At 43.5% G+C, this 21,958-nt stretch overlaps 4 protein-coding genes across 18 annotated transcripts in view; 3 read left to right on the forward strand and 1 right to left on the reverse strand.

Annotated features, from left to right (window-relative positions):
- Positions 1-158: 158 nt before the first annotated feature.
- On the forward strand, positions 159-2,895 carry LOC118101673 (THAP domain-containing protein 5). Of its 2 annotated transcripts, none has more exons than XM_035147614.2 (3): positions 159-506; positions 937-1,123; positions 1,479-2,895. In XM_035147614.2, exons 1-3 carry the CDS (start codon positions 421-423, stop codon positions 2,220-2,222), a joined length of 1,017 nt encoding a protein of 338 aa, XP_035003505.2. In that variant the 5' UTR covers positions 159-420; the 3' UTR covers positions 2,223-2,895. The 2 variants fall into 2 exon arrangements, with proteins under 2 accessions (XP_035003505.2, XP_035003506.2); XM_035147615.2 differs by having other exon boundaries at positions 416-540.
- A 389-nt stretch (positions 2,896-3,284) lies between these two features.
- akap14 (A-kinase anchoring protein 14) lies at positions 3,285-4,356 on the reverse strand. Its single transcript, XM_035147616.2, has one exon. It carries the CDS (start codon positions 4,354-4,356, stop codon positions 3,847-3,849), a length of 510 nt encoding a protein of 169 aa, XP_035003507.1. The 3' UTR covers positions 3,285-3,846.
- Positions 3,345-13,315, forward strand: pnpla8 (patatin-like phospholipase domain containing 8). Of its 2 annotated transcripts, none has more exons than XM_035147613.2 (10): positions 3,345-3,480; positions 5,511-6,412; positions 6,595-6,744; positions 6,834-6,985; positions 7,668-7,762; positions 7,879-8,050; positions 8,184-8,241; positions 8,429-8,623; positions 11,271-11,466; positions 12,213-13,315. In XM_035147613.2, exons 2-10 carry the CDS (start codon positions 5,522-5,524, stop codon positions 12,485-12,487), a joined length of 2,184 nt encoding a protein of 727 aa, XP_035003504.1. In that variant the 5' UTR covers positions 3,345-3,480; positions 5,511-5,521; the 3' UTR covers positions 12,488-13,315. The 2 variants fall into 2 exon arrangements, with proteins under 2 accessions (XP_035003504.1, XP_035003502.1); XM_035147611.2 differs by lacking the exon at positions 3,345-3,480 and adding an exon at positions 4,362-5,194.
- Positions 13,316-18,589: 5,274 nt separating this feature from the next.
- Positions 18,590-21,958, forward strand: part of nrcama (neuronal cell adhesion molecule a) — a 55,273-nt gene continuing 51,904 nt past the window's right edge. For all 13 annotated transcript variants that reach the window (XM_047338604.1, XM_047338605.1, XM_047338608.1 and 10 more), the window contains exon 1: positions 18,590-18,887. The gene's annotated coding sequence lies outside the window, so the exon portion shown is untranslated. The remainder of the gene's footprint in view (positions 18,888-21,958) is intronic.

Consider the following 21,958-nt stretch of genomic DNA (forward strand, 5'->3'; position numbering starts at 1 on the left):
CGGAGCCGGCGGCGCACGTTGAGGGCGGGAAGTGGGCGCGGTGCCACACGAGCGAGAGGACGAGCCGCTTTTTACTTCCGCCTTCGCTTTTCATTAAAGGCGCGGCACTTAAACATCGTTTTCATTATTATTTTGCTAACTTGGGCAATAATCCCTAACTTCTTTGCATAAAATTCATTGTGAATGATTAAAAAAAGATGCGTAACTAATGTTATTTTACGTAATCGCTCACATTCCCATAGCCGTGCATCATTTTAAGAGTCGCGGAAGGCACGTTAACGCTCTTGACGACAGAAATCACGTCCCTTTAGGAGGGCTACAAACCGGAAGTGATAGTGTTTTGAAGCTGTTTCTGTGTGGACGTATTTCTCGGTACAGACGTGTGAGAATAAGGTGTTTTCATGTGGTTCGGCTGCAGACATGCCGCGGTACTGCGCTGTGAAGGCTTGCAGAAACCGCGGGGGGAGCTCGTCCAGACAAGACAACAGGAGAATTAGCTTCTACCCGTATGTTTTTCTGTTTTTAGCTGTTTTCTTTGAGGTGACTTGATTTGTCTGCGAGTGTTTGCGTCTCAAGATAATATTGATCATCGAGGCAGAGAGAAGTTAGCTACAAACGGAGAGCATCTTCCTGAAGTGGGCCAGGATATTTATCTATATAATTATTACAGCAGTTTGTACTTTGTGTTGTAAAGTGTTGAAATGGACGGATGGACTTTATTGATCCTAAGCTTGGAAATCCCTGTGTTACAGCAGCAAGGTGTCAGGCACATAACACACTGAACAAAATTTACAAACCCAAGATTATTCCCCATTAAAACCATACAAAATATTCGGAATAAGAAATATAAGAATGTGCTCATACTAGAAAATCTTTGTTGTAGTTTTCATTTTACCAGAACTTTATTTTACACTTCTCTTTCTTCACCCCCTCAAGATTCCCCTTACAAGACAAGCCCAGGCTTCAGAGATGGGTGGATAACATGAGGCGGGAGGAGTGGACCCCGAGTCGACACCAGTGCCTCTGCAGCGAGCACTTCACAGAGGACTGCTTTGATATCCGATGGGGCATCCGCTACCTGAAGAACACGGCAGTACCGACTGTTTTTCCTTCCACTGAAGGGGTGTGTACCTGCTGTCTTTTTTTCACTGTCTAATGAAGAGAGGACTTGCTGCACATAGCGAAATTTAGTCTTTGTCCAACTCTTCTGCAAGAGAAAGAGTGCAAGTAGAGTGGAAGCAGCTTTCTCTTGCAGGAAAAAGCCAAGACGTTGTTGGTATGCAACAAGCCTGTCCTTAATTTGTCATTCTCTTGCATTGCTTGTGATTCTGCAGTGTCTGTCAGAGTTATGCAGCTCTGCAGGGGAATTCTGTTTCCTTGATCATGTCGCTTGTTACAGTGTTTTTGCCTATGCTTCATCTTTTCTGACTTTTGCATTGTCTTATTTAATAAACTGTCCCTTTCGTTTTTGCTCTCAGGATGGTGAGAAAAAAGTGCGGAGCCCCAAGACCAGACTCGGGACTTTAGACGCTGACATTGAGCCCACAGAGTTTGACTCTGCTCTCAGTAGGAAGCCACTCATTTTGAGGAGAACATGCAAAAACTTTGAGTCAAAACCAACAAACAACAGTGTTGCAGAACACACAGAGATGATATCTGATCTGCCAGACACTGGCATATCATGCCACGCGGACCTGTCAGAGACACAGGTAGCTGCTTGTGTGGTACCAGGTGACAGTGAAATGCCAACAGCGTCTTGCCTCGCTGTGTCTCCGTGTGACCAGACCCACACTGAAGAGCCAGCTGACGCTGCTGTGACTGTGTTCTGCTGTGAGTCGCTGAGCTCTTTCTCAAATGGAGAGGCAAACGTGGACGCAGCGGCGCTCCAAGCAGCTCTGGGCCAGGTTTTCAGCTTCGCTACAGTGGAAATGGTTAAGGACAAACCCACGAGCTGCTCATTGGAGGAGAGGGGACCCGGTGAGGGAGAGCACGTTTCCATTTACGAGCACTCGTACTGCAGACTGGACACGGACGAAGATCAGCTCTGGAGCAAGATCCTGAGTTTGCATGCAAAGATCTTGGAACTAGATCGCAGGGAGGAGAGCACCATGGCTAAGATCCACACTCTCGAGACGGAGGTGGGGCTCCTGAAGAGGGACGGGGCTGTTTTCAAAGAGAAGCAGAAAGTTTTAGAAGATTATATTTCATCCATGTTGCTCTGATTTTGGACAGATATTGTGGATGTGGATGTACTTACATTGTTACCATTAAGTCAGTTTTGCAGACATGTTGCACATGCTTCTATAGATGCCATTCATAAAACACAGAAATACTGATTGTACCTTTTTCTACAGAACTTTATTGATACCTGTTGGTCTGTGACATTTCCCTGATTATCTTATGTCCACATGATGGCACTGTAGGACAATTTTATTTCCTTTATTGTTTCAAATCTTGAAACAATCATTCAGTGGCTTGTTGATATGTATTCCTGACTTACTGGAGTGTGGTGTGATCGACACCAAGACCTATCTTATCGATGGCTCTTTTGCTGGTTTTCTTTAGCATTTCGATCTGTTGTATTTCATCGTCTTTGATAGATTTTCAGTGATCTGTTTCAATGTGTGACTGATACCTATCCTGATCTTCTGTTCTATGATGTGATCAACACCACATCTTATCTACCTATTGGCTCTTTTGCAGTTTTTCTTATGCATTGTTGTCCGTCTTTGTATTTCATCGTCTGGTCTGGTGTTTTATAGACTTCGCCTTTGTTACCCAGTCAATAATATAATGTCATGTTGTTGTGATGTGTCATAAATGTCAATTTTATGAGATGTTTATACTTGTTTATGTCACAAACCTCTGCCCACGTAAAATCTCATTTGGCTTTGACTGTATTGATTGATTGATGACCTAGTGTCAAGAAAAACTCTGATGATTTACCACATCTTATAGGGTTGTCGGCGCATTTTGGGGATTATTACGTCCACCAAGGAGGGCATGATTTCACCAGCGGTTTGTTAGTATGCAGCATTACACAAAAAATACTGGATGGATTACTGCGAAACTTGATGAAAGGCTGTGGTATGGTTCAGGAAAGAACCCAATTAAATATTTGTGTGGATCCAGATCAGGGGAGGGATCCAAGATTTTGTTTACCCCCTTTCTTTAGGGCATAATTCATGGATATTGATGGGGAAAAGAAAACAGACATGTTTAGGGGACTGATATTTATGAGTTGGTGCAGATCCAAATAACAGTCGGCGAATAATAATGCAGAATTCATGGGCTCAGATTATTTTTAATAGAAATATTTTCAGTTAATTTTACAGGTGTTTGTCGACATCTAGTGGCAGAAATAAAACATCGCCCCTTAAAACAGACCTATCGCGTCACTTCCCGTCTAGTTCCTGTTTATTTTCTCCGTCCAGCACCTCATAGAATGAAACATTTCAGCTGCGGTCTGTGTCGTGAAAGGTAAGAAGAAGACTTGTGTAGTTTCACGCGTGATTTTGCGTAGAAAACACCGCATTCATTCACGAGGCTAGCAGCGGCCAATTAGCATGTGGCTAGTAAACGTTTAGCCGTGTGGTTAGCAGGCTAGCCTCCAAACATCACGCTCGAGAGGTGTCATCATTTAAATAAGCTTATACGTAAATCTAAAATGTGTCTGTCCATGAATACGGTTGCTGGGAAACCGCTGGGAAGCTCGCTAACATTTGACGGTGCAGTAAACGCGAGGGACACGATTCAGAAGCTATGGCAGCTAACTAGTCCTTATCATTTCAACAGAGTTTTCGTCTTAGCTAACACGTGCTAGCTGGATGTGGCTCTCGGGGCTGATCAAGGTGTATTTGTCGCATGTCGCAGCGCAGCCTTGCTCTCGATCACATCCGCCAGCCACGTCTCTGTGAACCTGGTGGCTCCGGGCGTGTGCACCAGCGTGTTGGACTCCACCAAGAAGCCCACTTCCACGGGCTGATCCCGGGCTTCCACCTTAGACGCGCACATGACGAAGAAGACTGAAGCCGTCCCCTGGATCGGCCTCCCTGCCGTCGGGCCGCTGAAGCGGGCCTGGTAGTGGTGGAAGGTGTGATGCTGCTCCTCGGTCGTGCAGAGGAAATACAGGCTGTGGAGCCAGTGGGGCGGCAGCTCCCAGGTTCGGATGTACTCCCCGACCTGTCTCTCCCCCTCGTCGACCGTGAAGTCCTCGCTCGACACCCAGTCCACACGCCTCGTCACAGGGCTTCCCTCCTGGTCCCCGGTGACAGTGCGTCTCTTCAGAAGGATTTTCACAAGCTGAGCCGACTCCGCTGTGAGACTCACATCGGATAGCGATGCGAGGTTTTCCATATTTAGATCCAGCAACTTATTTCTGATCTGTTCTGTGGAAGCTGTTGTCACCGTCCGTTTTTGTTGCTAGGCGTTTCTATGGTTACCAAGGCATCCGATGGAGCCCTCTGTTGGTTTTATTTTCACTTGCACTGTAAAAAAAAGAGCCAGCTGTTTTGTTTTTATGAAAAACTGGATTTACTGAAACACCGTGTGCACCTGCAGTGTGATGCAGCATGTTAGATGAGAGACCACATTAAAAGACAGCAGTGCAGCAGTGAGGTTGTGTAAGGAGGTAAAAGACCAGTAAAGGCCTTATTGATAAATTAAACCCAGTGTGTTTCCAGTAGGGGCAAGCTCAAATCGTGGCAGCGGTAGCTCGTAGAGGCACTTACGCTGTCAACAGAAACTGCCACCTACATGTAAAGGCAGCTGCCTTTGATGAGACATCGTTCGAAAGTAGCTGCCTCTGTTGCCACACTGTTTGGCATCTGCCTCTGTTGCCACACAGCTGCCTTTCTCCAAGGACTCTTAGTTAAATACACTAACATCCATCCATAAGAACAAATTAGACTCATTGTTAGCTAACCCTTTTTAAATGCAGTTCAAAAAACACAATTACTAAGCAATATGGTTACACAATACTAAAGAGAAAAAAGGAACATCTTTACCTTGATCTTTAGGGAAACCAGTGTGGGTAGCCCAAGGGCTCAGCTACATTATGGGCTCACTAGTTAACTTCTTTTTCCATGGAGACTGGATTTCTTTGGCTTTTACGAGGAGCGGGTCAGGAATATGGCCCTTCGGACCAACAACCCAACCCATGTTGCTCTGTTCCAAATCATCTTTTCCTCCTCAGGTGCTCAACATACCAGCACAGACATTACAGGGCAAGTCTCTGCTCCATCTAGAGCTTGGCACATACACAAAAACACTTACTCTCAAATGCCTATCTGCCATGTGGACTATTTGATTTAATTATCACTTTTAGCTCGACACAACTGAACATCTCTTTTATTGTGTTATTGTTTTTATTGATCATGCATGTTTTGTCTTCTTTTACTTGCCCTAAACCAAATTGCCTTCGGTATAGTTGTATTGTAACTATGGAACAAGCAATATTCATAATTACCTTCCAAACTGATTTTACACTGTAAACCTCTTCTTGTTCCCAGTGAGCAAACGCATGTCTCGGATCAGGACCACGCTGGACAGCGTAACCAAGGCAGTAGGCAGCACCGACCTCATCTCCAAGTTCTCCCGCTTCAAGCCTGGTGGCGCCGCAGTCTGTAGCACCCATGCAGAAAAATCTGAACCCGTTATGAAAGAGCAGGACGGAGGTGAGAAGAACACAGCAGAGGAAGAGTTGGACAAGCAAAGTCACCAAGTCATAGAAAATCCTTTTGTTGCCACCAATAAGTCCACATCCGGTTTAGCTTCAGCGGCTAAAGTGTCTGCCCCAGGCTCGTCCACCACTGTGGCAAAACAAACTACGCAGCTGTTTCACCCGACAGCTCTTTCAGCCAACATGGACGAGACCTACAACACTCTGGCTCAGCACATCAATAATTACTTTGGCACCAACACAGAGGGAGAAGATGTAGAGAACAGGCCTCTGCAGCAGGACAGAGGAGGCGATGTTCCCGTCTCTGAGCCTGTTCCTCGGAGAACAGGGGAACAGACTCTTATTTTGTCTCCAGTGGCGGAGGCAAAGAATATTGAAGCAGCAACTACCTCTCCATCAGATAAGCACAGTCCACCAGTGGGGGTGCACTCCTCTGACACCCCTGCAACAGAAAACATAGCTCAGCCCATCCCGGTGCCAACTACCTCTGCTAAAAAGGGCTTCACCCGCTACCTGTCCTACCCTCGGCCCAGTGTTCAGGCTTTTGTTGGCAATTACATTGCACCACTGGTCCCAAAATTTAGAAGTGACTCCAAGAGCGCTGCAGCTGAGAAAGACAAGGCTGCGGCGGTCGCTGTGGGAGAGCCCGCTGGTGAGAAAAGAGAGGAGAAGACAAATGAAGAGGAGAAAACGGAGGAAAGGAAGCAACAGCTGTTGACACAAAGGCAGAAGGTAAGAGGCATTGATGCTGAGAAGAGTCCAAAGTGGTAAAAACATCAGCAATATCAAAATGCTTTCAAAAGGCTCGTAGGTAAATAAGCGAGGCCCCTTAAGTATAGACAAGTAAAATGTGTTGGAGGCCTTATATTTATAAGATGTCTATTTTTTGTTCATGCTGTGTATTTGTCATGCAGATAATCGCCAGGGTAAGTGTAGACAACAGGACCAGAGCTCTGGTGAAAGGCCTGCTGAGGGTCACGGACGTCAAACTCCTTACTAGTCGCGTGGAGGAACTCAGCCATCATCTCCGGGAGTTCCCGGAGACACGAGGTGTAGCCATCAAGGTTAGTGAGAGTTTTGTGAGATGGGTTGCACAGTCCTTAAATGTTTGTACAAAGTTGGAAATGTAGTTGACACCATGTTTGTCCTTTAGGCGAGCGCGATGCCCTGCCTGCTGCGATTGCGCCAGGCCAGAGACCTTCCTCTCCAGTCTGCTGTGAGAGAAGCTCTGGCTCTGGTCGGCTACACAGAACCAGTCAAAGGCAGAGGAATCAGAGTCCTGGCCATAGATGGAGGAGGGACCAGGTACAGCTTCTGAGACACTCCCCATCTACATCTAATTTACAAACAAACACTCTACAGATTAATATTAAATGACACAACCTTCCTTTGCAATTGTTACTGCGGCTACAGAAAAGAGATGCTGACCATAATTTGCAGTGTGTGCACCACTGAAATTATTAAAGCAAGACTATGCTATTTTTTTACCTTACCCTGAACGTCTGTTCTCTCTCTGAAACTTTGGTGAGGGGGTACGATCTCCTGTGCGCAGTGTTGACTGAAAGTTGGAGCTTAAATTGCCTGAATAAGATCAAGCAAGTTCAAGAGTAACTGAACAGTGGATCAGTTAAAAAGAGATGTCTCAGATATTTAGTGAGAACATTTTTATAATATCAAAAACAGAGTTTTGATGTATTTGTTACAGCAGCAGCTCTTCTGGTTCAGGAAGCAGGGGATCATGGGTAATATCCACTGTTTCAGTTCAGTGAGTGGGACTAGGCTTTATTTCTTCTGGACATGAAAACCACTTAATCGCTTGGACCAACAAAATGAATCATCACATATGTCTGCAGAGGGTGCTATTGCTCAATGAAATTTACAGGCTTGCTTAAAACTAATGGGGTTCTATTGCACCAGAGAAAAATACAAAACAATCTCCACATGTTTATTAGTTCTAATACAATAATTTTTTTTTTTTTTTTTACAGGGGACTGTTGGCACTTCAAACTCTACGTAAATTGCAGGAGCTGACCGGGAAACCAGTCCACCAGCTCTTCGACTACATCTGTGGAGTCAGCACAGGTAAACTGGCACTGCTTAGTAATCTGTTGACTTTAATTATTTTTAATGTCTTTGATTCCACATGTGATTTAATGTGAACTTCCCTTTTGTACCGAATTTCTTCTTCTTTCCTTTAGGTGCCATCTTGGCCTTCATGTTGGGCATTTATCAAATCCCCTTAGACGAGTGCGAGGAGATGTACAGGAAGTTGGGCTCGGATGTGTTCAAGCAGAACGTAATCGTTGGAACCGTCAAGATGGGCTGGAGCCATGCTTTCTACGACAGTGAAATCTGGGAACACATCCTCAAGTTAGTCTGCAGGACTTGTTTTTCATGTCATGACATCTCCTCCCTGCTGCTCAAAATAAGTCATTCAAATAGCTGCATGCTGGGGTAGTTTAAATTCTGCTTTTTGTGTAATAAATGTTTGTGTTTTCTCCAGGGAACGGATGGGTGAGGGGTGTATGATTGAGAGTGCCAGGGACCCAGACTGCCCAAAAGTAAATCACAACTGTTTATCTTTACACTGTTCAGACAAATACTAAATTTGTGCATGGTTTAATTTTGTTTGTTTATATTTTATAGACATTCAAAGACACCCATTATATTTCAGGTGTTAAAATTAGATGTAAAAATGTATATGACTTGGCACAGTTTTTTTTAAATACAATTTTGTTTGTCCACCAGGTGTCAGCAGTGAGCACCATTGTGAACAGGGGTTTACCTCTGAAGGCCTATGTGTTCAGGAACTACAGACTCATGCCCGGAGTGAGGTCCCACTACCCTGGAGACTGCAAACACAAAATGTGGCAGGCCATCAGGGCCTCGTCCGCTGCTCCAGGCTACTTCCAGGAATATGTCCTGGGAAAAGACCTTCACCAGGTACGACACGAAGCAGAGAACTCTGGGAGAGGCGTTCACCTTTTTCAGGGATGTTAAGTTACATTAATTAAAATAGAAGAGGTTGCAGAATGGATAAAAAGCAGAGCAGCAACATCATTGCAAGTGGTCTGAAATGACCATGTTGGTCACCATGGTGATCTGAGAAGTCAAATCTCTTGAAATCTTTGCAATCAATATTCTTCTTCACAATGTGGCCGTGTCTTTGAAAAGACTGGTGCCAAGGACAGAGAGCCCCTGTCTGTCTGATGTTGTCAGAAATAGATAAAAGTTTAATATTTGATTTTAGTTGGACAGTTTTAGTTTAAAGTAGCGGTTCTCTGTATAATGAGAACACAGAGTATTATATAATTATTTTTGCTGTTGAGTCACAGAGATGGACTATAAACTGTATATAAAGATGGACGCCATGACAGCTCCCCAAAAGTGTATTTTTTGCTGGCTCGCTGCAGTATAGGCCATGAATCCTGCCTCCTCCATCTTAGTTAATGGGAGATGGACCAAACAAAGAGGTAGGAAAAAAAGTTTTTTGTCATTTTAATCAAAAATGATAGTGTTCATTTTTCCAGTAAGTTTCTTTTTTAATTAGTTGTTGATGGGGGCGGGGGGGGAGGCAGTCAGATTGACTGCTGAGACTGGTTCACAATTGGCCAAGCGTGCGTATCCTCGGGACCTCGATACAGTGGCTCAATCCCCCGATGGCTACTGCGCAGACTCTGGCTCCAAATATGCAAGATGGGGGCGATAGAGACACGTCTTCCATGTTTATGTACAGTCTATGAGTTGGACAGGAAGAGGGAAGCTGAGGTTTTGGTCAGAGAATGGTAGATTAGGGTTAAATCAGTGCTCAGTGAATGACAACCAGGCTGCTGCTGTTCCTGTACTGTTGCAGTGATTACAAGTCATTCTGGACAAAAGTGTCTGAAGTAATACAGCACTTTACTTGTGACCACTATGATCTTTATATACCTCTTGGGTTTGCCTTTCGGGAGCTGCTCACACAGTCGGTTTAATGTGTTATTTGATAAAGTTCGATTATTAGGTCAGATATCTTTAGATGGTCTTTATGAGCAGCAATTATCCTCAAGGCTTAGCTTCATTTTGATAACCTACTTAGACAAAATTAGCCTTATCCCTACTTCTTACCAGTATTACTCTCCCCTGCCATTTCCTAATGCCAGAAGACGGCCCATAACTCGGTTTAATCAATAACAGAACCTTAATCTCTAATCCCACTCTGCATATTTACCTACCTTAGCTACGATTCTCCTGAATCAGATTTAAAAGAAATGACCCAAGAGTTTTTTTTGTTGTCTGGGAAGCCAATATCTCCATTTGCTTGTATGATATGTGCTGGCATCTCTGCATAAAGTGTCTGTTTTCCGTCATTTTTCCTGCAGACTCGGGGATGACAGCATGGAATGGAAATATGGGGCATGAATGAGTCGTGTGTGTGCGTGTGTTGTTATCCAGATTCCTCTTTTTATCGTCAGTTTGAGCAACCGTCACCACCCACCGGTCTCACTCCTACTCTAGTTTTCAGCACTAGCCTCAGTATTTCTCAGGAGAAAATTTCCCATGCATGGCACCAAAAATACATACATACATACACACAGCGAAGAAAAACATAGAGCTCGACAGCATGAATTTGGAAGTCAAAATCGTTTTCTAAATGGAGATTTTTAACTATCAGCCGAAAACTATGTAACCATCCAAGCTACACTTACCACAAGATGAAATGATCCCAGAGGACAAAGACAAAAGCATGAATCCAAAATACGTTTCTCAGAGCTAAATATTAAACCTATGCAGGTATTTGTAACTGCGTGATTTAGCATTTAATTCATAAAAACAGACATTTTCCAACACTTTTTGCCCAGAGGAAATAGTGGACCCCCACCCCCATGGGGCATTGAAACGACCTTTACCCCAGCTCCGCTCTGCAGCGTCAGACCTCTTGTGTGCCACACTCTCCATCTCCGCTAATCCTCGCCAAAAGCACTTCAGCGGTTGGAGAAGTTCCAGCGCAGAACTAGGGGGAAAGACTGAGAGGAGTGTTTAGCTCTAAATCAGTTCCCGGGCATCTATTCAGCCTGATTGTGCCTCTTTCTCTTCGTTGTCGGCATCGTTTAGGTCAGAAACACTGTTCGGTGAAAACGACGGCACGTGACCAATTAAAAAAGCGGGCAAATAATTAATGGTAAGCGTCTAAATTGAATCAGTCAGGATTAGAATGGGAAAATGCAATATCATGTTTCGCTCAAGCTGAGTCGCAGCTATTATATTCATTATATAGGTCAATCCTGGTCCAAATCCCCCCCCCCCCCAAAAAAGAGGTCTTTTAGCTGCTGATTCACGTTTTTCTAACTTGTTTACTCCTGAATAAACAGAGCTGTTTGCCAGCGCAGCACATCTCTGGCCCCTGGAGTTTCTTTTCCTCCGGCCTGAAGCTGTGTAGCTCAGGGACAGTGTGTCCTCTTCACCTCATTTGTCCCCTGCAGGCTGTCACAACCAATATATTCAAACCAGAGGTGCATGTCACATATGCAATGTTCCCTTTTATGCGATGATGTGAGTAAACGTATTTTAAGTGAAGAGATGCTGAAGGTGTGTCTCTGTTCGTCTTCAGGATGGAGGACTTCTGATTAACAACCCCACAGCGTTGGCCATCCACGAGTGCAAGTGTCTGTGGCCAAACACGCCTCTGCAGTGCGTGTTGTCTCTGGGCACCGGACGCCACGAGACGGCGGGCAAGAACAACACGACCTACACAAGCCTGAAGACCAAGCTGTCCCACGTCATCAGCAGCGCCACAGATACAGAGGGTAGGACCACAATATGTAACAATTCTATATTTAAAATGTCTAAAGTCAACTACACCTATTTTATATATTATTGTGTACTTACATAATCCAAAATGTTTCCAACAATGTTTAATTCGAGAAATCGACTTTTATTCATGGTAACAGGATGTTTCTTTTTTTGGCCTTTGAAATTCTGTTATATCTGCTTTACCCGTCTCTGCTGTAACTTCTGTGGTACAGAAAAATACACTGCGGGCCAGTTAGCCATTTTTGCTTTCACTGGTTGTATTGGTCACTTCACGCAACGTGAATACAACAACTCCCATGATCACTGCTTCGGGATCTCAGACTAGAGCTGTGTCTCAATTTCGGGCCTAATCCCTTGGAGGATGCATTTGAAGACCACTTGCATCAGAGCAGCAGGACTTAGCTGTGCCATATCGAAGGCTTTGTTAAATGCGGCAGACAAATGCGTTCTTCCATTCCCGGCCCATCCTATCCCCGGATTCATTAGGCGAACCGGTTTTCAAAGAGGCAAAGGTGCCGGCAAGCGTCGAGACATCCAATGCTTCTACTCAACCAAACAGCTAACGATACACATGTTAACCAGGCAGCTTTAAGTCTTTAATTGTTGTTCTCATAGAAAGACACCTAGAGGCTGAAGTTATGTATTCTATGTTTAAGACCAATAATGAACATTTAAAAATTGCCTGTGGTTAGTGTCGGATTTTGACAGCTTTAAAACCCCCCTTGCATCCTGGTTGCAGAGGTGCACACCATGCTGGACGCCCTCCTGCCCCCGGACACCTACTTCCGCTTCAACCCCTACATGAGCGAGGACATCCCGTTGAACGAGAGCCGCATCGAGAAGCTGAACTTCCTCAAGGAAGAGGGCGAGCGCTACCTGGAGAAAAACGAGGCCAAGCTGAGGAAGGCGGCGAGCGTGCTCAGCCAGGAGAAGGGCGCCATCCAGAGGCTGGCAGAGTGGGCCAAGCTGAAAGCCGACATGTACGAGGGTCTGCCCTTCATCTCCAAGCTGTAGTTGTTAGCCTGGCAACAGAAATACCACAAAAAAGAGTTTTTAAGGTAAGAGGACCCTGAGTGTAAAAACACTACCAATAAATAAAAGGGCCCGAACTGGATTTATTATTTTTTTATTTCAATGGGAATCAAAAATGAAATGTGTAAATATTCATGGTTTCACCTTCATTTACCAAACACTAAAAGATGATTATTCATAAACAATAAAGACGGTAGTAATAATAATATTGTGAAAATAACTTAAAAAGAGGTAATTTATTGTTTGTAAGATAGCATTTCTGGGACAAATGCAGCAGGTTGGGGCTGGTGCATGATCCAACCACATTTATTGTTGTTGAAAACTTTATGCCAATTTTGTAAAGACTGATGTTCTTTTTCATTTCCTGTAATTTAACACATGATTGCACAGTAAGAACAGAAACGTGACTGCCTGTTTCTTTACACTGTACAGAAGAAAGACCTCATGCACTTTTGAAAATGTAAATACTATTTGAAATAATATTGATTTTATGAGTGTTATTGTTAGGAATGGAGATTAAGATGGAAGAAATGCATTATTCTGTATTTACACCCACACTGAAATCTGCTAACATAATAAACTATTAGAATATAATCCGTGTCATCCTCGTGTTACAAATCTAATCTGTAGATTAATATGTTAGTTAGTGTAATTTCTATTTAGCCTGAATTCCTCAGCCCTGGTTTTTGATGCCACACCCTTTTATAAATTTGACACATGTTCTAAAAAAAGATTCTTCCCTTCCTCATTAATTTGTGGAATGCAAAAAAAAAAGTGTCATGAAATAATAAAACTTGATTTCAAATGCAATGACAAACTCTGTTCTTTTGACCTCTGAACTCGGAAGGATTTCTTTAAAAGTCCACATGTATAAAAATGTGAGGGATGATAATATAATTTAATATTATTTGATTTTGCTCATCTTTTATCTGCTTTTACGTTCTGCTGCTTCCTTCTTCACACAATCACACATCCCAAAGCGCTCATCAATAGAGTTGCCACATAGGAATGCCAAGTGTCTTCCTATGATGAATTGCCCCCTCAATTGCACACAATGATTTTCTGCTTTATTGTTTTGATCCCACTGAAGATCAAACTGGAATTCCGTCCCTTCATTCCACTAAGTCACACGTCGTTGCCCCAATCAACGTGAACAATATGCCACAATGACTCTCGCCCACAAATCACCACGACACATGTCAGAAGAAACACAAAACAATATGTCGAGTATTTCACTTGACTGGTCCCTCGCTCCTGTCAGTCTTACAACTGGTTTGACTGAGAGATTGATGGACCAGGCTTTTTTCCACCCACCAATGCCAGCAGGAGCTTCACTCGGTCAGCGGCCAGTGTTTGTGTTACCTACATTTTGTTTTGCCCTCATTGGGTCTTTTTAGTGAGTAAACTGAGACTGAGGGGTCAGATCGCTAAAATCAATCTGTTGCAGTGTGAGTGGAAATATTTCTTCATAATTCTTAGATGAAGATGTGTGAGAGTCTTCATTATATATATAAAATTTACTGTTACCATGTTTTAGAGACTGATGGGACTCAAAAACCATTAGTAAAACACAATGCACCAGGTAGCCAATGAATTCCTCAAAAAGGTCACCATTTAAAATGCATTAGTCATAGAAACTGATTATATACGATGTTTATTAGAATGACCAATTGATCAGCTCGCTGTTCAAAATTGAATGAAATGAGACTTCTCCAAACCAACTTAACAATCCAGAAAAGATGTGCATTCACGTTTTAAATCCACCAAAGAAGTTCTACATATTTGGTTTTACTTGTGTTTTCTTTTTGATATAATACAATGTATCTAAAACTGCTGTGTATAGTGCTAAACCTGAGTCATTGAGCCGGCAATTAAATTAATCCATGAAATTGCTTTGGACATATCTCACTTTTTGGCAAATTAAGTAATTAATCACAATGTTTATGGTTAGGGGTTCAGGTGAAGTGTCAAGCCTCAATTACGTTTCCTTGTAAGGGTTTGATAACGGCACCGTGGGAATATTTGCAAAATATAAATCCTCTCTAATACTCTTACTCTCTAATATTGGTTTCGGCCCCCAAAAATCCACACCGGTTGGACTTTTAACGTTCATGTAGAATTTAAAACCTCGCCACAGACGTGAGGTTTCGTGAGACTCCAAAAGTATCATTTAACCCTCCCGTCAGACTGTGTCTCTGACGAGCGCAGTCGAGACGGACAAATGAGGTGAGCAGAAGATAAACACTCTGGCGATGTTCATCCTGGTTCCCATGAGTGTGATGCAGGCCAAAGTGTGGAGGTTAAGTGAAGCCTGTCAGACTGTGCTTACGTGAAGGAGTGACGAATACGTATACATATAGAGAGAGCGATACCGGAGATAGTTTGTGCCGCTGCGTTATTAGTTGCTTGTTGTGGCAGGAGCTGTCCGTCTCCTCCTCCTCCTCCTCCTCAGAATTAGATAGTCTGGTCTCACGGTGTTCCCTAGCAACCATTATAGTTCCCTTCTCGTTTATAATCTTCCTGATGTATGTGAGCCAACATTTGCCTAAATTTATCCCCGATCTGGTAGACGTGTTACACAATTGACCTAAAAAAAGTGATCACATTTAACTTTCCTATCAAGCGCTGTGTTCTTGTTTTCGTTTGTTTTCGAGCTCCCGCAGTTGGCACACACACAAACACCATCAGCCTAACGTGTGTCATCTTCATACACAAACACTAAAGCGCACGAGGAGAGGTCCACACAAGTTGCCATACCTTGTTTCTGTCAATACTTTGCTTTAATTTTCTCATATCTGTGCCCGACCTCAATGTGATGGGTTGCAGCTGCAAATATGTAAACACGGTTACATAAGAAGAGCCATCGAACAAGTCATTGCAACCAAGGAAAAGGTCCCTCAGGGTTTAGAAGTGTGTGTGTGTGTGTGTGTGTGTGAGTGTGTGAGAGAGACGCTCACTCAGGAATAAAAATGAAGGAGAAGGAACTGATTCATATGTCTCCATCTGTCACTGCAGAGGAGAAAATCACGCAGAGGGCTCAAGGAGGATTCACATATAATGAAATCCTTACTGATCCCCCGCCCCCCAGTCCTCTTGCCCGGGTCAGAAACCTGTCAGTTTGCAACATCCCAAGTTAGGAAGGCTGTTGTGTAAACAATAACAGTATCTGGTTGCTATCAGAGAGGCAATGTCTCGCCATGATAAACCCCAGCCTGTATGAACTGGTTTTAAAGTACACAGCTCCCCAGAGACGCTTCGGAGTGGGTCCTAAAGATATAAACTCTTGCTGGAACATGACGAGGGTTTTTACGCAGTGTCTTTTAAATTGTGCTTTTAGTAAAAATGTGGGGATGAGAGAGACAGAAGACTCACTGTTTCTGAAAATATGTCCAAAGCGCCGGGGAGTGTTTCACACTCCACAGCGGCATGTTGGTAATGTCACGGTGCCAGAAAAACATCTGTCTGTCGTCACGTCAAGGAATTGAAAAGCAACGGCTGAGGAGTTTGCACAGTGGTGTGGTTCTCCGCAGGTCCCTGCCAGTCGGTTAGCGAGAGGACACACACACCCTATTTGTCTAACTGCCCTGCATGGATGTCTGTGTCCTCTATTGCAACGTCTGTGCATCATCTTGCACATGCATGTACAGATTGTATCAATACTTTAAAGGTCGGGTTGGTAAGTTGATTCTGCTGATAGCCAGTGATAAATAAAGTTGTCTGGAAAAAATATATAAAAGCCGGTGTCTGTAGCCCACCGCCGAAGCTGAGACAATGGCCAGAAGTTAACGAGCCAATCAGGGAAAAGTCGGCTTCTTGCATGTTCGTTTGTTTTTCGGGGGCCGAACTTTGACGGGAAGGCGGGTTTGGGATGATTCGGTTACATTTTGTTTAGCCGGCTCTTGCTTACTTTTCCAGGATTACCAACCCTATCACCAACTGTTAATAGTTATATTTGGCTCTGTGTGTTTTCCCATCATCTTGCACATACATGCACAGAAACCCCAACACATTGTTTATCTGGTGTGAAAGAGCACGTGTGATGACCAGAGCTCCATCGCCCAGCTTTGTTTTGGCCTTGTCACCATTACTCGCAGCAAACGCCACATGGCTCACTTGTGAACGCTCCTGCCCCTCGGCCTGGATGAGTGTTACTACATGCATTCATCATGTGAAGAAGCAGTGCGCGTTTTTCTCACGGTGAGCTCCAAGCCCTAAAAGCCCGGCACACACATTTTTGACGCTTGACATTTTTCACCGAAATGAATGGTGGAAAATGTGCGGCTGCAGTGTAAACACAAGCGTGTGAGTCCTGGCAGACGAGGAGAGTGGAAACAGCGTGTTGATGGCTTGATGTGTGGATGACAACGTGTGTGTAGACATGCCCGGTCTGTCGCAGGTTGTGAGTGATGTGGGGTGAGGGGGCGCTGACACACGGCTGACATGTGAGACGAAGGGTCTGCAGTTCACAACGGGACGGAGTCAGGTGTTTGGCAAAGAAGCCCCCGACTCTTCGACATTGGGAAACGTTTAGATCAGATGTTACCTCTCAGGTAGGTAACATTTAGCAAAATGAAAAGGTTTGTGGAAGCATCACCATCACATTTCTTGTGTTTATCAAGTTCAGATGTGCAATGCTCTTATTTACATTACATCTACAACAGGCAATAACAAATAAGAGAGATTTAGCTAATTCTCAACAAAACATATATCAGCAAATCAAAGGATAACTATTGGTTTTATATATGTACAAGTACAAATACAAGTGTAAATACAAAAGAAAAAGCTACACTGACAAACTACGCTCCAGGCAACTTTATTTTGAAACATGTTGACAGTGTTGTGCAGGGTTATTGTTTATTTCAGTGGGTGCAGGTGGACCTGCTGCAACTCATCTAAACACCCCCCACCCCTCCTTTTTCTTCCTGCACTGGATTGGAAGCACACACAGATAGTGGGTGGAAAAGAAAGAGGTCTCACTCTGATGTGTTTTTTTTCCAACCCACTACAAGTAGCTTAATATATTGGAGAGACAAGAGCAGGAACCAATGGTTGACTAATTGAGTGAACTGTTGTGTTAATTGATTTTTTTAAACCAAATTTCAAGCAAAAATGTTAAACATTCACTGTTTTGTGCATTTGTTGCTCTTTATCACTCATATCATATATTTGGCTTTTGAATTGTTAAAATGAAACAAGAGTTTGAACATCGACATTCTTCATTGATCAAGATTATTATATGTATATTAATTAATAAAGAAACAAAAGTGAGTTGCAGCCCTAGTCGTTGTCTTCTCATTATAACAAAGATGGAAACTATTTCTAACAAAGATCGATGACATGATGGCTCCCAAAGTGAAGCCAAAGCGTCTCGATTGCCACCTGGTGGCTGGTTGTGGTATAGATCACAAATCCCAAATCCTTCATGTTTGCAGACGGTACATGGACCTAATTACACGTTAAATATTTTTTTTTCAAAGATAGTTTCTGTCATTTTAGATATTTCTTATCACACTGATGTGTGTTTTCCCTTTTCCGGTAAGTTTGTTTTAATTAGTTAGAATGAGTTATTAATCTTATTTAAAAAAAAGGATGAACATCTACGCAGACTCTGGCTCCATATGCAGAAGATGGCGGCATATGACCCGACTATACTTTGGCTTCAATTGTGAAAAGTGAGAGGAAGTGGAGATATGTCGTCCGTCTCCGTCTATGTCAGGAACAATTAGACAAGAATCCACTAGTTCAAGCATTCATTGCTTTTCTTGCACATATATTTTCATATAGGGCTACGATATCTTATCATTTTCATATCTTTGGCTTTTGTATAATTTCTTAAAGTAAAACTATGCTTCTGTGACTTGTCAATCAATGAATCTGAAATTGAATCAATAACTAAAATAACAGGCACATCTGTTGCAGAGTCCTTTCAGTGGAACAAAGATGGAAGCAGGGTATTACTATGGTCTTCACTCCAAATTAATCCCATGCGTTAATGCCACATGCATGCAAGCTATTAACCCCCCCACCCCATGCGCATGCGCTCTGACTCCGCCCACGGTGGCGCAGTCCTCTCCCGCTGCAGAGTGTGCGCTCTTCACCGGGGCATAGACGATCTCGGGCCGGAGCTGGTTTTGACAGCAGCGGGGAGCTGGTGAGGAGGAGAGCCGAGGATCCGTGTGGACCACAGCTTGCTGCTGCAGCGGCTGAGGGGGACGGACACACACATACACGCACACACACACCGGGCACGGCCCCTCAAGACACGCACATACACACGCCTCATCATTCTCTACAGCATCAACACACACACACACCCTCACACACACATTCAGTGCTGCTGCTGCTGCTGCTGGGGGAGGAAACAGGAGCCGGTTTGCAGACGGTGAGTTTGATCTTTTCTCTTTGTAAAGATGGAGGGATCAGATGTTTTTAATCCTCAGTCATGATGTGTGGTTTGAGGATAATGCTGCAGTGCACGAGTGTGAAATCGGTGCGGTTTTTTTTCCTTCACCGCGGCCGCCCGGTGGTGGTGATGGTGATGGTGATGATGATGATGATGGTGACCAGGTGCAAATAAAGCAGCAACATGGAGGCGCCTGTCGCGTTTTCCTTCTATTTCCCTTTGATCTCGCTGAGCGTCAAACGCGTTGGGAGCACTGCAGCCTGAGCGCTCCCTCCACCGCACTGCATCCCGAGGAGCGAGCATCGGAGCAGAGCAATGTGTTGTGTGCTGATGCATTGGATTGGGTTTGTTCAGTTGCAGCAGCAGCAGCAGCAGGGTTATTGTTGCTGGTGCCGGCCGGTGCAGGCTGGCAGGCCCCTCGGCTCAGAGGATCGCTGGATGTCTGCCGGTGATGAAGCAGCTCCTTCTCAAGTGGAACAGACTTGCAGGCAGGTTGAGAGGAAAACCTGCTGCAGGGCCTTGTTTTCACATATTCAGATTCAGATATGTAGATAGGCCAGTCAGCAGGTGTCTATTGATTAGCGGGGTGCAGCAGCAGCCTCTTTTTTTTTTTATTGTTATTGATCAACATCTCATTGATTGTTGCATAAAATAAAACTCAGGGAGGAAAATTGTGTTTTTCTTTCCCTTCAAATGTTGCCAAACCCTGAAAAAGCTGTTTGTCATCGAGGGGAAAACAACCATGTCTCTAGATGAATGGCTTTATCTGTTACCTCTTTAATACATGTTAGAGAATACGTGAAATGCCATAGTCCACAGACAAGGGGTCACAATCAAAAACAACATAAGACACTATCCATGTAACATAAGGATGTAAAAAACATAGGAAAAAGGAGCAGTGTTAAAAACCTAAAAATCTTATTGGGGATGTGTATTTTAGATATTTAATATTGTTCAAATGATAATTTCAATCCAAATTGTAAATTAATTAAAATCCCAATTATCAGTATTTGCAGTCAAGAGTAGAGTCAAGGCAGTTATTTTATAAATTGATTAATGAAACAAACGACAAATCTTGTCATGACGGTGAGAGGGACAATTTTCCTATTTTTGCACATTTTAGACCAAATTACACCATTTTGAGTATCCGTGCACACTGATATCCACCCATTCAGCTCACAATAAGAATGTGATGCAAAGTAACTGGAAATGAGGTCACATATGATGCCATCTGCAGCGGTGTTTCCCAAACTAGGTGTTGGGACTCCTAAGATGAGTTCCAGAAACACAAATACAATTTTTAAAAACACATCACATTTAACCTTTACGCTGGTGACCTGTCCAGTATGTACCCCATCTCTCTCCCAATGTCAGCTGGGATTGGCTCCAGATAAAAGTGTCACAAAAGCTTTAAAAAATACTAACCATTCAAATAATCACCAGCCGTCTGGTTTTCTTTGTCTCCACATGAGCCCTGAGGTGATAACAGATTAGTGACAGCATTGGTTACAGCAGGTTAATTTACAGCACCACAGGAAACGTTGCTACATGAGCATGCAGGTGGTTTATTTTATGTTTTTGTGAACTGGCTCAACATCCTTGGGGATAATGGGGGTCGCAAGGATCTGGCACAGTTATTTTGGAGGTTGAAAACGCTTGGGAACCCCTGATCAGTTTAGTGGAATACTTTGTGTGCGTGTAGGTGAATGTGTGTGTGTGTGAGGGAATATAGTGGGTAAACGCTCCCACATTGTGATTTTAATGAAATGTTAAATGCATAGTTGCATTGTCCTGTGTAGCTCGTAGTTTAATTCCCATTGGGCCCACATGTCACTGTGATAGAATAGTGATACAAACTGCCTTGTGTTGTATTATTTGCAGTGTAGCCAGCTTCCCACCTGACAAAGGGACAGTGAGTAGGAAGAGTCAATATGATGGAATGACAGTGTTATTGTGCGTTACTTTATGCAGTGATAATATTTGCAGTCAGCATCTGCTGCTGTTGTAACACAATGTGATGAGTTCAGTGTGAGCCTCATCCATCATTGCAAATAATTAGACCTTACATTATTTATCGTTCACGGATATATTCCATGCAATCCTGCGTAACACAGAACACATCTGTACTACATCTGGAAAGCTGCTGTTGCGCGGCGCGAACCTCGAGCTGCACGAGAATATATCAGCCCGTTAACCTACATTTTTGAAAGTAGCTGTCAGCGTTTCGTACCTTGTTCTTTAGTTTTCAGGAACACAGCGAGAGCCGAGACGAGACAGTCCACCCATCTCGCCGGCTCCCTCTGATTTCTATCTGTTCCTGTCTGAGACACATTCAACCTTTAGATGATGTGTGGACCGTCTGCCACAGAGAAGCCAATTATAATGAGACATCAAAAGGGCAGGGCAGTAAAACAATATCAATGATTATCGCAATGTAATTTTCATTAATAGCAATATAACAATTGTTTGATGCACAGGGAGGAGGTATAACACATAATTGATCAACCTCAGATTTGTAAAATGTCCATAAAGAAGAGTTTAAAACCACCGACCTCACCCAGGAGTGAAAATCTGTGTCTGAACCTAGAATTATAGATTTTACACAAATGCAACTTTGGCTAATATGTGAAGCTGTAACTATTCAGAAATAAGCAGCGCTCCAAACCTGAACAGGCTTTATTAACTGAAGACATGTTGACTCATCACAGTGAGAAAAACACAGGTGAAAACATTGGATCATGGCTGAATATTACACCTGTGCTGCTCCTGACAAGTCAAAGGCCCCGTCTACCCTGATGCAGATATTCTGCAAAACAAACTTGTTCCTCTGTGTTGGGACTCGTCCACATGCAAACCGTCAATAAAAAGGCCGCACTTAGAGAGCTCACGATGTTTATCTGGTGTTTGACAGATTTCCGAGGTTGACTTTATCGCCACCTACTGGCCCTGCATGCATGCAGGGCCAGTAGGTGGTGCAGCAGTGTGGAGAAGGCCTACGTGTCTGCTGTAATAAAAAGCCTATTATTCAATAACCCTAATGTAACAAATTG

This window comes from Hippoglossus stenolepis, chromosome 22, assembly GCF_022539355.2.
Source record: "Hippoglossus stenolepis isolate QCI-W04-F060 chromosome 22, HSTE1.2, whole genome shotgun sequence".
NCBI lineage: Eukaryota > Metazoa > Chordata > Actinopteri > Pleuronectiformes > Pleuronectidae > Hippoglossus > Hippoglossus stenolepis.

Bases quoted from the DNA above. Each gene is read 5' to 3' on its own strand.
- pnpla8 (XM_035147611.2), top strand. From the start codon at position 5,131: ATGGCCCTTCGGACCAACAACCCAACCCATGTTGCTCTGTTCCAAATC. The intron at 8,051-8,183 runs GTTAGTCTGCAG...TGTTTTCTCCAG, and splicing joins ATCTGGGAACACATCCTCAA to GGAACGGATGGGTGAGGGGT. The intron at 8,242-8,428 runs GTAAATCACAAC...TTTGTCCACCAG, and splicing joins GGGACCCAGACTGCCCAAAA to GTGTCAGCAGTGAGCACCAT.
- akap14 (XM_035147616.2), bottom strand. From the start codon at position 4,356: ATGGAAAACCTCGCATCGCTATCCGATGTGAGTCTCACAGCGGAGTCG.
- LOC118101673 (XM_035147614.2), top strand. From the start codon at position 421: ATGCCGCGGTACTGCGCTGTGAAGGCTTGCAGAAACCGCGGGGGGAGC. The intron at 507-936 runs GTATGTTTTTCT...CACCCCCTCAAG, and splicing joins AGGAGAATTAGCTTCTACCC to ATTCCCCTTACAAGACAAGC. The intron at 1,124-1,478 runs GTGTGTACCTGC...TTTTGCTCTCAG, and splicing joins TTTTTCCTTCCACTGAAGGG to GATGGTGAGAAAAAAGTGCG.